Source organism: Euprymna scolopes, chromosome 3 (assembly GCF_053919585.1).
Source record: "Euprymna scolopes isolate OS-2025 chromosome 3, ASM5391958v1, whole genome shotgun sequence".
Classification (NCBI taxonomy): domain Eukaryota; kingdom Metazoa; phylum Mollusca; class Cephalopoda; order Sepiida; family Sepiolidae; genus Euprymna; species Euprymna scolopes.
In genome coordinates, this window is record NC_136484.1 from 76,234,899 (window position 1) to 76,248,196 (window position 13,298).

Here is a 13,298-nt window from a genome sequence, read left to right on the forward strand (position 1 = left end):
AAATATTTTTTTTATTTCAATCAAATATTCTTTTAAAGACCATCTGTAAGGAGACAAAGTCCATTTCTAATATTTAAAACAACTTTCTTGTTTTTGTTGACATGTAAATAAAAAGGAGATGAAAGAGAAGACTGTTAGTAAGGGAATACGTCCATGAGTAGGGACGAAGACAAAAGGTTTGAAAGTCCACATGTTGAGTTTGTGTGTATTATTATAAGTTCATGTGTGTGTAACGATCACCATCTGTTGCTATGATACCTCTGTTACTATTGCTGCTGCTTGCAGGATGACTGCTGCATGTGCGCATGACACCCTAACCATAAAAATATTATTTCTTGTCATTGAAATATTCAATCCTACCTATTAATTAGAAAGTAGCCACAAATTTTAAATATTAAGAATAAATATTTGGTCCTGAAGACAAACCTGTTACAGTCATGAGAGCCTCGAAGAGTTAAAACGAGCCGATCCCATAGAAACTTTGCTTCTATTTCTGGAAGAATTTCCCTTGAAGCATTTATGCTATTATCTGGTCTGTTCTCTGTGCAATCCTTCAAACAGCATTTAAATCTGTCAACCATTTGTAAAGAGGCATTTTGCCAATTCTGTTCAACACATTGCTGAAAAAAACAAAAAATAACAATCAAAATATCAACAATACTAAATGACAATAAAATGTTCAATATTTGAAAGGACAGTTTGAAGAACAAATCTTTTCTTATTGATATAGACAATGAACATACTATCAGAGTAGGAACTTCCAGTCGGAGCATCATTAAAATGACTGGAAAAGAAAAGTTTAATTGTCTAAGGACTAAAAAGGGCTGGTCAAAGTCAACTTTGATTATATGGGGGCATGCATGTAGTCCATCCGCACATGGAAAGATTCTTGAAGCTTCATAGATCAAGTCCTTATCTGATCCCAATTTGAAAATACTCTTTTTCAAAGAAAAAAAAATACAATAAAAATGCTATTTACTTTTTTATTTTCAGTTCAAAGTATCACTTTATTCAATGACATATCAACCCTTTTAGATTATGAAATGATAATCAGTATGCATACCAAAAGTGTCTGACAATGAAGACAGATGAGAATTCAGATGTAGAGAAAAAATATTGTGATGGTGAAGCTATTGTGGTTGTGAAGAAGTTTTGTTACCTTGATGAAATCATCGAAACACAAAGAGTAACTGATGTTATTGTGATTAGGATTGGAGGGAGTAATTTGTATTATTTGAATCATTCAGACTACTTTCTTATCTTGAGTGTTCTTGGGAATCTTCCTGTTGAACTTAGGAATCTGTATGGAATTTTAAATGGCCCTTTATTTAATCCACAGGGCTAGCATGCTTTTATTCTATCAGCCATAACCAGGTAGAACTCTTAAATAATTTGCAATTATATTCTTAGTATTGCCTGCACATAGGATTGAACTTTCAACTCCCCAAAGAGTGTTGCATAGAACTGAATTTTTATCTAGCACTTATCCATCATGCCACAGATGCGACAAGATACACCAGAACAAGACCATTGAGCGAGTCAGTTTTTTCGCCAAAATTCTTGAAAACTGGTACAACAGAAGCAGTTTTCCAGCAGTCAGGAAAGCAAGAATAAGTAAGACATTTGTTGAAGAATTTGGAGAAAACTGGGTTACCATTGATAGAGCATTTTTTCATAACATATGACCATTTCATACCCTCGAAAAAGTTCCAGCAAAAACCGAACAGCCAGCCGTGGTTCTCTTCAGAATGTGTTGCTGCCATTGTGCACAGAAATCACATTTTCCATTGCTTCCAACGTAATAGATGTACTGAGACTAAAGCCGCTTTCAGGACCACCAGCAACCACTGTAAAAAGTAATAAAGAACGCAAGAGAGCTGTATGCCCAGTCTGTCAAATCCAAAGTATCTGAGCAACAGTTTGGTTCCCACCAGTTTTAGCAAATAGCAAACAGAATCCTGAACAGAAGCGTGTGTTCTATCCCAACTATCATTAATGAACCTGAGGTAATCTCATCAGCATCAGACAAAGCCAAACTCTTTGCTAAGAACTTTGCAGCTAATTCTACCCTTTGCGACGAAGGCCACCAACCCCCAATATTTCCTCCTATATCAGAAAACACGCTATGTGGTATATAAATATCTGTGCGTGATGTTGCCAAGCTAATTAAAAACCTTGATTCCAGTAAAGCAACTGGCCCTGCTGGTATTCCAATTATAGTATCCAAAAAACTTCAACCAGAACTAGCACCCATACTTACAAAACTGTTTAAATGTTGTCTTAAGGAGAATTGCTTCACGTCATCCTGGAAAATCTCATCAGTATGTCCTGTATTTAAGAATTCAGGTGATCAGTCATCTCTCTCTCAGTACAGACCAATAAGTCTCCTGTGCGTCATTAGTAAGTTGCTGGAATCTGTGTTGAATAGAGAAGTAATTAACTATCTCAGCAAAAATAACCTTTTTAGTGACACGCAATATGGTTTCCGTTCTGCTAGATCTACAGCAGATGTGCTTACAATTATATCTCATAGGCTTAGCAAATCTCCTGATGGAGGCAACCTTTCTAGGACAATTGCTCTTGATATATCAAAGGCCTTTGATAGGGTATGGCATAAAGGTTTATTTCACAAGATCTCCAGCTACGGTATAGCTGGAAATGTCTTTTCAGTTATTAAATCATTTCTTTCTGATAGGTTCATAAGAGTAGTGGTTGATGGACAGAAATCAGAAGCTCACAGTATTAATGCTGGAGTCCCACAGGGGTCCATCCTAGGTCCAACTCTCTACCTGATCTACATTAATGATCTTCCAAATCACATCCTTACATCATTCATAGACATTTATGCTGATGACACTACTGTCTATGATAGCACATCTAAGACCGTAAACGATCAAGTTCTCTCCGATTCTCTCTCCTCTGATCTTGAGCACGTGATACCATGGGAAAAGAAGTGGCTTGCTACTTTTAATTCATTAAAAGCAAAGCTTTTATCTTTACATCATCAACGCTTTGATCCCCATCTGGCATCAATTGAAATGAATGGCTCTCATCTTGGGGAGGCCTCATGCTTTGACAAGCTTCTGGGTTTGACCTTTACTCCTGATCTGAAATGGAATACATACATTAAATCCATTGCTAAGGTCGCTGGAAAAATGGTGGGATGCTACTATCAATCCAGTAGATATCTCACTGCTGATGCTATTCTCTATCTATATAAGAGACAGGTACGTCCAAGGATGGAGTACTGTTGCCACATCTGGGCAGGAGCTGCTAGAAAGGACTTATCCTGCCTTGATAGAGTTCAAAATAGACTTTGTAGCCATGTAGGGGATGTCCTTTTCTCTTTCCAGCAACCTCTTTCTCACAGAAGAGATGTTGCAAGTTTGTCTCTGCTTTATCATTATTTTCATGGCAAGTGCTCAACTGAGCTCCAATCTATGGTCCCCCCTCACCAAACTTTCACAAGAAACACTTGTCTAGCAGAAAACACTATCAATAATTTCCCCCACTCTTTATCTGTGCCTAAACCTAAACGTAGATTCCATGAACAAAGCTTGTTTCTTAGAACTGCACGCCTGTGGAATTGTCTTCCGTTTTCCTGCTTTCCAGCTGACTATAATATGGTTATCTTCAAGTCTAACGTAAACAATTTTTTAATGAGCCGTTCCACTTAAGTTAACAAATTTAGCGAATTTCCATTACTCACGATTACTATATTGTACAATTGTCTACCGTACAGTCTATCACCCTTATCCTCTAGTGGCCTCTTGGTCTTGATAAGTGGTGATGCCTATGTAAAAAAAAAAGCATCTCTGATGTGATCCCTGATGGCTTACCAGTCATCCTTCTGAATTTGGAGTAATGGCTCTTCAACTTAGGGTCAAGAGTTTAGGATAATTTCTACCAATATCACAATGCAATCAGCATCCCAAGTGAGAATAGGCCTTTGGTTACACAATCCTCGGAAACTGCGGTCAGAAATAGATCTAGAAGTGAGGTTTGCTGATCGTATTGATCTGGGAGAAGGTTTGGGATTTGTGACTGCCTGTGACAAGGAATGGGATAGAAAAAAACTGTGATGTTATCAGCTGCATTTGTGTAACTAGAGAAAGCAAGACAATGGCTGTGGTGGACATTAAAGTTATCAAATACATGTACTTGGGCAATAGTATCTAGAGAGAATGCTGCATCAATGCTGTTAGAGACATAATTGATTAGGGTACAGTCCTGAATCGAGAAAGAACCGTGGATAAAATATAAGTAGCTAACGTGATGTTGCAGGTTTAGTCTAAAGCACATGAAGGCCTGGTCGTCTGATTTGAGTCGAGATTCTCTTGTCAATGGATTAGAGTGTTTTGAATATAGATGCCAAGTTTTGAATATAGATGCCAAGTTTTGAATATAGATGCCAAGTTTTGAATATAGATGCCAAGTTCGTGCATGTGCCTGTCTGAGTCCTTATGGCAAAGTGAGAAATAACCAAACGTTAAAGTGGTTAGAGGAGATGGAGGAGTATAGATTAGTTTCAATTAGTGCTAAGATCTCAGAGGAGTTTGCTAGCAGAACTGATTCTATATCACCTAAGTTAGTTCTAAGTTCATGGATATTTGTGAATGCAAGCCTCAGGGGAGGGGGCAAATTTGTTTTGTTTAAGTGTGCATCTGGTTTTATTGTTTTTGTTTGTTTGATCTGTCATTTTATTTAATAGTTTCAGTTTTAGGATGAAAAATGTTAGACAAGAGCTGTCATTTTATTTAATAGTTTCAGTTTTAGGATGAGAAATGTTAGACAAGAGCTGTCATTTTATTTAATAGTTTCAGTTTTAAGGTGAGAAATGTTAGACAAGAGCTGTAATTTTATTTAATAGTTTCAGTGTTAGGATGAGAAATGTTAGACAAGAGCTGTCATTTTATTTAATAGTTTCAGTTTTAGGGTGAGAAATGTTAGACAAGAGCTGTCATTTTATTTAATAGTTTCAGTTTTAGGATGAAAAATGTTAGACAAGAGCTGTCATTTTATTTAATAGTTTCAGTTTTAGGGTAAGAAATGTTAGACAAGAGCTGTCATTTTATTTAATAATTTCAGTGTTAGGATGAGAAATGTTAGACAAGAGCTGTCATTTATATAATAGTTTCAGTTTTAGGGTGAGAAATATTGGACAAGAACTGTCATTTTATTTAATAGTTTCAGTTTTAGGATGAGAAATGTTAGACAAGAGCTGTCATTTTATTTAATAGTTTCAGTTTTAGGATGAGAAATGTTAGACAAGAGCTGTCATTTTATTTAATAGTTTCAGTTTTAGGATGAGAAATGTTAGACAAGAGCTGTCATTTTATTTAATAGTTTCAGTTTTAGGATGAGAAATGTTAGACAAGAGCTGTCATTTGATTTAATAGTTTCAGTTTTAGGATGAGAAATGTGAGACAAGAGCTGTCATTTTATTTAATTGTTTCAGTTTTAGGGTGAGAAATGTTAGACAAGAGCTGTCATTTTATTTAATAGTTTCAGTTTTAGGATGAGAAATGTTAGACAAGAGCTGTCATTTTATTTAATAGTTTAGTTTTAGGGTGAGAAATGTTAGACAAGAGCTGTCATTTTATTTAATAGTTTCAGTTTTAGGGTGAGAAATGTTAGACAAGAGCTGTCATTTTATTTAATAGTTTCAGTTTTAGGGTGAGAAATGTTAGACAAGAGTTGTCATTTTATTTAATAGTTTCAGTGTTAGGATGAGAAATGTTAGACAAGAGCTATCATTTTATTTAATAGTTTCAGTTTTAGGATGAGAAATGTTAGACAAGAGCTGTCATTTTATTTAATAGTTTCAGTGTTAGGATGAGAAATGTTAGACAAGAGCTGTCATTTTATTTAATAGTTTCAGTTTTAGGGTGAGAAATGTTAGACAAGAGCTGTAATTTTATTTAATAGTTTCAGTTTCAGGGTGAGAAATGTTAGACAAGAGCTGTCATTTTATTTAATAGTTTCAGTTTTAGGGTGAGAAATGTTAGACAAGAGCTGCCATTTTATTTAATAGTTTCAGTTTTAGGGTGAGAAATGTTAGACAAGAGCTGTCATTTTATTTAATAGTTTCAGTTTTAGGATGAGAAATGTTAGACAAGAGCTGTCATTTTATTTAATAGTTTAGTTTTAGGGTGAGAAATGTTAGACAAGAGCTGTCATTTTATTTAATAGTTTCAGTTTTAGGGTGAGAAATGTTAGACAAGAGCTGTCATTTTATTTAATAGTTTCAGTTTTAGGGTGAGAAATGTTAGACAAGAGTTGTCATTTTATTTAATAGTTTCAGTTTTAGGATGAGAAATGTTAGACAAGAGCTATCATTTTATTTAATAGTTTCAGTTTTAGGATGAGAAATGTTAGACAAGAGCTGTCATTTTATTTAATAGTTTCAGTGTTAGGATGAGAAATGTTAGACAAGAGCTGTCATTTTATTTAATAGTTTCAGTTTTAGGGTGAGAAATGTTAGACAAGAGCTGTAATTTTATTTAATAGTTTCAGTTTCAGGGTGAGAAATGTTAGACAAGAGCTGTCATTTTATTTAATAGTTTCAGTTTTAGGGTGAGAAATGTTAGACAAGAGCTGCCATTTTATTTAATAGTTTCAGTTTTAGGGTGAGAAATGTTAGACAAGAGCTGTCATTTTATTTAATAGTTTCAGTTTTAGGGTGAGAAATGTTAGACAAGAGCTGTCATTTTATTTAATAGTTTCAGTTTTAGGGTGAGAAATGTTAGACAAGAGGTGTCATTTTATTTAATAGTTTCAGTTTTAGGATGAGAAATGTTAGACAAGAGCTGTCTTTTTATTTAATAGTTTCAGTGTAAGGATGAGAAATGTTAGACAAGAGCTGTCATTTTATTTAATAGTTTCAGTTTTAGGGTGAGAAATGTTAGACAAGAGCTGTCATTTTATTTAATAGTTTCAGTTTTAGGGTGAGAAATGTTAGACAAGAGCTGTCATTTTATTTAATAGTTTCAGTTTTAGGGTGAGAAATGTTAGACAAGAGCTGTCATTTTATTTAATAGTTTCAGGGTTTGGATTAGAAATGTTAGACAAGAGCTGTCATTTTATTTAATAGTTTCAGTGTTAGGATGAGAAATGTTAGACTAGAGCTGTCATTTTATTTAATAGTTTCAGTTGTAGGGTGAGAAATGTTAGACAACAGCTGTCATTTTATTTAATAGTTTCAGTTTTAGGGTGAGAAATGTTAGACAAGAGCTGTCATTTTATTTAATAGTTTCAGTTTTAGGGTGAGAAATGTTAGACAAGAGCTGTCATTTCATTTAATAGTTTCAGTTTTAGGGTGAGAAATGTTAGACAAGAGCTGTCATTTTATTTAATAGTTTCAGTTTTAGGGTGAGAAATGTTAGACAAGAGCTGTCATTTTATTTAATAGTTTCAGTTTATGGTGAGAAATGTTAGACAAGAGCTGTCATTTTATTTAATAGTTTCAGTTTTAGGATGAGAAATGTTAGACAAGAGCTGTCATTTTATTTAATAGTTTCAGTTTTAGGGTGAGAAATGTTAGACAAGAGCTGTCATTTTATTTAATAGTTTCAGTTTTAGGGTGAGAAATGTTGGATAAGAGCTATCATTTTATTTAATAGTTTCAGTTTTAGGGTGAGAAATGTTGGACAAAGTGGATGTGCATAATTCCAAATACACAACACGACCATCAGTTTACTCTTCATCTACATTATGGCCTCGGGAAGGCGGAGTCCCTTTGTATGCATGACATGGCACTATAACCATCCGATTATACAACGTATGATAGAGCAATCGCTATAAGCACAACCAAATAGTTAGGACTTCTGTACTGTAAGTCAAAATAAAGCAACCAGACAAACTATAAAACCGATATCCTCAACACGTCAGACAAGAATGGCCCAGTCAAATCACATGGACATGTGTCAATCAAGCACCCTCAAGATGCCCAGTTTTAAGGGAAAGGAATGAGGTGGAAGCATTGCCCTAATCAGGAAACCAGGCAAAGCACTGGATGTCTCTGCTGAATCCCTGTGATCGCACCTCTGTGCCTGGCTAATAAGTAAAGAAAGAGTATGAAAGCTGGGAAATAAGAGCCTATCTATTCCTTAAGCATTAAAGTTTGCAAACCGGTAATTTGTTTGAGTCCCCTGCTCTAAGGAGAATGTCAACCAGGATTAAGGTCTTTCTCCCCTGTTTGTTTGGTACCAAAATATAGGTCAGTAGCACAGATTTAAACATCAGTTTTACTTCTCCTAGATGGATGATCTGAGGAGATCTACAGGTTCATCAGCACCGAGAGGGGTAGCCCCGTGCTTGGATTCTATATCAGGTATTTCTGCATCCCCAGATAGAAAGGATTAATTGAGTTAGTACTACAAATATATGTATCTACTGAAAAGTTACACTCCTTCTCAAAATAATTAAAATACAATAAAAGGATATGGTTCCCCTCTCATTATAAGTGGAAAAGAGGGGGGATAAGTATAAAGAATGGAGTGTAAACATTAGATTTGTACCTATTAAATTTAAAGGAAGAATAAAATATGGTTAAAAAGTTAATAAATACATAATTTTAAGTATATAAATAAACTCTGACTAATAAATATCTATTCAATACAGATGTCATATCAAATATAATTATAAACTATAGATAAGTATTTACTTAATAGATATAAATATAGATATAAACTATACATAATGAATATCTACTTAAATAAAGTTCTTTTATCTTCTAAGGATAAAAAAATAAGAGATAAGTCCCCCTCTCCAAAGTATGTAATTATGTAGGTTATTGGTTTTTATCAATTTAGATTAGAAGAAATGATTTGAACTATGGTTAAAAGATACATAATTAATGTATATTAAGATACAAAGAGGGAATTAGAGTAAATTTAAGTCCATTATAGGGAGTGGAACAATATTAAAAATATATAAAAAAGAAACTAGAAAAGAAAAATATAGGTTAGTAACGCCCTCTGAACCCCCTGCTAAGTGCAGACTGGCTACTAGTTTCTGGGTAATTCAAAAACAAGCAAGTCAGTCTCTAAATGTGAGTATAAGGGTTCAGTGGAAAGTTAAAAATAAAACAGATTGGGATGGAATGTGGAAATGGCTGATATCCTCCAAGATATAATACAACAATTTAGGAGTGACCAGAGACAAAATAAAATGTGGGAAATAGGCATCTTTGGAGGCTTTCTAGTATCAAAAAACAAAACAAGACTCATTCACATTACTAACTAAAAGCCTTTAGAAATATTCTGAATGTATTCTGCAGAACTCAGAACCGTGCATGCCTGGTTCCTCATTGAATGTACAAATTAGTGTTGTGTACCCACATCCTATTGAAATCCATGTAATCCAATCTCCTCCAATCATATCTGATTTTCACTTTAAGCTGATGTTTAAAGTAGATGAACATATTGTGATCATTAACAGTTCTGACCTCATTGACCTTGTCTTCATCTCATATATATATTTGTATTAAAGTTTTGTACACTAATACCAGTAGAGTATGCAGATTTAGAAAAATTGAAAAACACAGTTTCTTTGTCTCTTATGCGTATGCCTGTAATTAGAATTATGGTCAGCAGTAAACAGATGGGTGACTTTAAAAGCTTCTGACTTACCATAAGCACAGATTCTCTATCTTTCATGCAAATGTTGATAGTTTCTTCAAACAGCTTATTGGGAAGATAAGGATTCTGCATCAGCAACTATTTGAAATGCAAAAGAAAGGAAAAAAATGGTCACATAATGAAAATAGTGGATGACAAGTTGTAAAAAATACTTAAATAGTGCACAGTGTTTATTTATTATGCTTATTTTAATCATTCAATAATCTCAGTTCAACTTGTAATAATAAAAACAAATTTTTTAAATTATTTATACAAACATATCAGGTCAGTGCAAAAGTTTTTGCTGTTTTGCAGAAATGGTATTTTGGATTATTTTAATTTATGCATACTGTCATTGCTTAAATATATCAGGATTAATTTTTAACTTTTTCTTTCAGATTATCCAAGCATATTTTGTATTTTTCTGCAATATTCTCACTCATGTTGAACTGAAAACGATATTCTTTAGTCAACAGAAATAGTCATCTTCCATCATGATAACACTCATCCTCACACAGCACTACTGACCAAAGATTTTTAGGAGGATTTGGTTGGGAAATTTGCCTCATCGTGTATATTTTCATAACCTAGCTCCCTCAGATTATCACTCGTTTCAAGGATTACAAAACCATTTAGATGGCCTTAGATTAATATCATGAGATCGAACAGGAGTTAAATCCATGTTTTACAACAAAACTTAAAGAATTTTACGAGAGGTATTTATAAGCTCGATGACAGATGGAATCAAATTATAGAGAGGAGAAGTCATGATCATTGAAGAAAGATTTTCAAAAACAGTTTTTTATTTTCAAGATGAAATTTTAAATTGTCAAAAAAATTACACGAATATATCATTTTCTTTTTCTATGTAATAAAATAAAGTCAGTTTGTCAATTTTATTTATTGATGAAGTTTGTTGTACAAAAAACAGTATTTAATTCTGATTTATCAGTTTGTTCGTTTTTTTTTTTTTTTGTTTTTTTCATGCAATGTTGGTAAGGACGAAAATAAACTAATTTGCTTTAATTTGTTTGAGAAGTTATTTTATCCAACTGAAATAATTTTTAAAATGCCATTTAAAAAAAATTGAATAACGGTTATTACTGAATTTGGTATTTGCGGTAAATAGTTTATACTGAATCTAAAAGTGCTCAATATTATAATAAATAGAGCTATAATAATAGTAATAATAATATATGGAATAAATATTGTAATTTATTGAATTTTTATTTTCATCATCAATTTTCTTGTTTTTTAATTGCTCTATCTAGTATATTGAGCTTTCTATTATCTTGATAGGTTCTAACATAAAGATATATATATATATATATATAATTCTTTTATGCTAGTATGGGTGCCCAGCATTGCCCAGGTGTTTGGAGGTGTATGTTGAGCAAAAGAAAGAAAGTGGTAATAGGATGGCAGGCTCGAACCCGTACTGCGAAGAAGAAAAAGAACGGGGAATAAACGTGACGTCTTTGCTGTTACGATCACTGCCAAACCGGAAGTGACGTAGGTTTAAATTAAGGCTAGACTTTCAAAAATATCGGTGAAAAAAGCGACCCCTCCCTGCAGAAATGTGCCCAGTTGAGGGTGAAGAAGTTAATGTTTTTAGCCAATTTTTCGGTATTTGTCGTCTGAAGGGTCGAGCTTCAAAACGATACAGATCTTGTGAAAATCCATCGCCTCTGCCGAAAGTTTTAGGCAGACATGCAAACATACATACATTTATATATTGGTAGCTCAAATTTTCGGCCCAAACCAATTAAAAAGCTTACCCTATCTCTGAATACCCTCTATGTAAAATGTCAAATGTTTAGACCAGGAATTGTCTGAGTAATTTGGTAGTGACAGCAGAGGTCAACTTTGACCCCTATTATGACCCCTTAACACTTATTGTTTTGGGCTCAAATCAAGTTATTAAGTTAGATCCATGTCCAAGGAACCTATATCTAAAATTTCAGTTGTTTAGACCCAAAATTGGCAGAGGAGTTTGGTAGAGTTCTCAAAGGTCAAATCGTTGAACTTTGACCCCTTAACAGCCAAATTTCTGACCGAAAACATATTACAAAGATTTTCCCAAATCTCCATACCCTGTATATCAAATTTGGAGTCTGTAGACATAAAATTGACAGAGTTATTGTGTAGGGAAATATACACAGACAGACACACAGACACACACGCACAGACACTTTCACTTTTATCTATCTATGCTCCTATAAATTCGTTTTCTTTTTGTGTGTATTGTTATTCATATTAAAAACCCTCTTTTCTATTTATTTAAAAAGAAAATACAATTTTCTTATATATGGGTTGTGGAATTGCATTCACTAGCAAAAGATCTAGCTAATTTGCATATTCTTTTAAACATTCATTTTAATTAATTCCCTATTAGTTTCTTCTGTTTTCTTATAGGATGATCATCTTTAGTTAACTATTACGTGTAATTATATTCATGCAGATATTCTATATAATTTATACTTGCATAATATTTGCGTAAAAAGTTTATAGTAAACACAAGACTGTTTCCATATATATTTATGTATACGCATATATTTTTGTTTAACAAATTTTGCCTACCAAACTCCTCTTAGAGTTTTTGGTCTACAGACACAAAACATCATATATAAGGTATTTGAATCCATGCAAAACTTTATATTTAGGTTTTAGCCCGGAATAATCGGTGCAAAAGTGTGAAAATTAAAATAAATGAAATTTGCCAGTTGAAGCTCGAATGCCGGCATTACGAATGCATAATGTAGTAGCTATTGGTTCATGTTTTAATTTTTAGCCTTGCAGTAAACATGTTTTCATAGCTCAGTCATTGACGGCAGAGGCGAAAAATAAATCGTGAGCTGAACGTTTTGGTTTCGATTCTCAGTGGTGGCACATGAGTCTTTTTTTTATACTTTTTAAAGCATTACTATATATTGCATCCAATCTATATATCTATAAAAGTGAACGTGTCTGTATGTACATTTCCTTACGCAATAACTCTGTCAATTTAAAGTTTACAGACTCGAAATTTGATATACAGGGTATGGAGATTTGGGAAAATCTTTGTGATCGGTTTTCGGCCAGAAATTTAGCTATTAAGGAGTCAAAGTTCAACAACTTGACTTGACTTTTGAGCACGCTATCAAACTGTCTAAACACTTGAAATTTTAGATATAAGTTCCTTGGACATGGATCTACCTTAATAACTTGATCTGAGCCCAAAAAAATGAATGTTAAGAGGTCATAATAGGGGTCAAATTTTAAAAAATTGACTGCTTTTTAAAAATTCTTTTGCTTAACATACACCTCAAAACACTCGGGCAACGCTGGGCTAAAATGCTAGTATATCTATAAAAGTGAAGATGTCTGTCAGTCTTTTCTCTATGGAAGTTAAGGAAGACTATTATACAGAAAGGCATTACTTTACATATTCACACTTTTTAATATATACATATGCACATAACTTTATGAACAGTATATATATATGCCCAGTTTTGGCAAATAGCAAATAGGGTCCTGAACAGAAGCGTGTGCTCTATCACAACCATCACCAAAGGTAATCTCATCAGCATCAGACAAAGCCTGACTCTTTGCGAAGAACTTTGCAGCTAATTTTACCCTATGTGACCAAGGCTGTTAACCCCCTCCCCTTATTTCCACCTATATCAGAAAACATACTAT

General features: G+C 33.6%; 1 protein-coding gene across 4 annotated transcripts in view; it reads right to left on the reverse strand.

Annotated features, from left to right (window-relative positions):
- The window catches only part of LOC145256323 (uncharacterized), a 42,271-nt gene that overhangs the window by 11,131 nt on the left and 17,842 nt on the right, over nucleotides 1-13,298 (reverse strand). For all 4 annotated transcript variants that reach the window (XM_080115073.1, XM_080115083.1, XM_080115093.1 and 1 more), the window contains 2 exons: nucleotides 9,633-9,719; nucleotides 427-620 (listed from right to left, as the gene is read on the reverse strand). In XM_080115073.1, coding sequence (XP_079971199.1) covers nucleotides 427-620; nucleotides 9,633-9,719 — 281 coding nt within the window. The remainder of the gene's footprint in view (nucleotides 1-426; nucleotides 621-9,632; nucleotides 9,720-13,298) is intronic.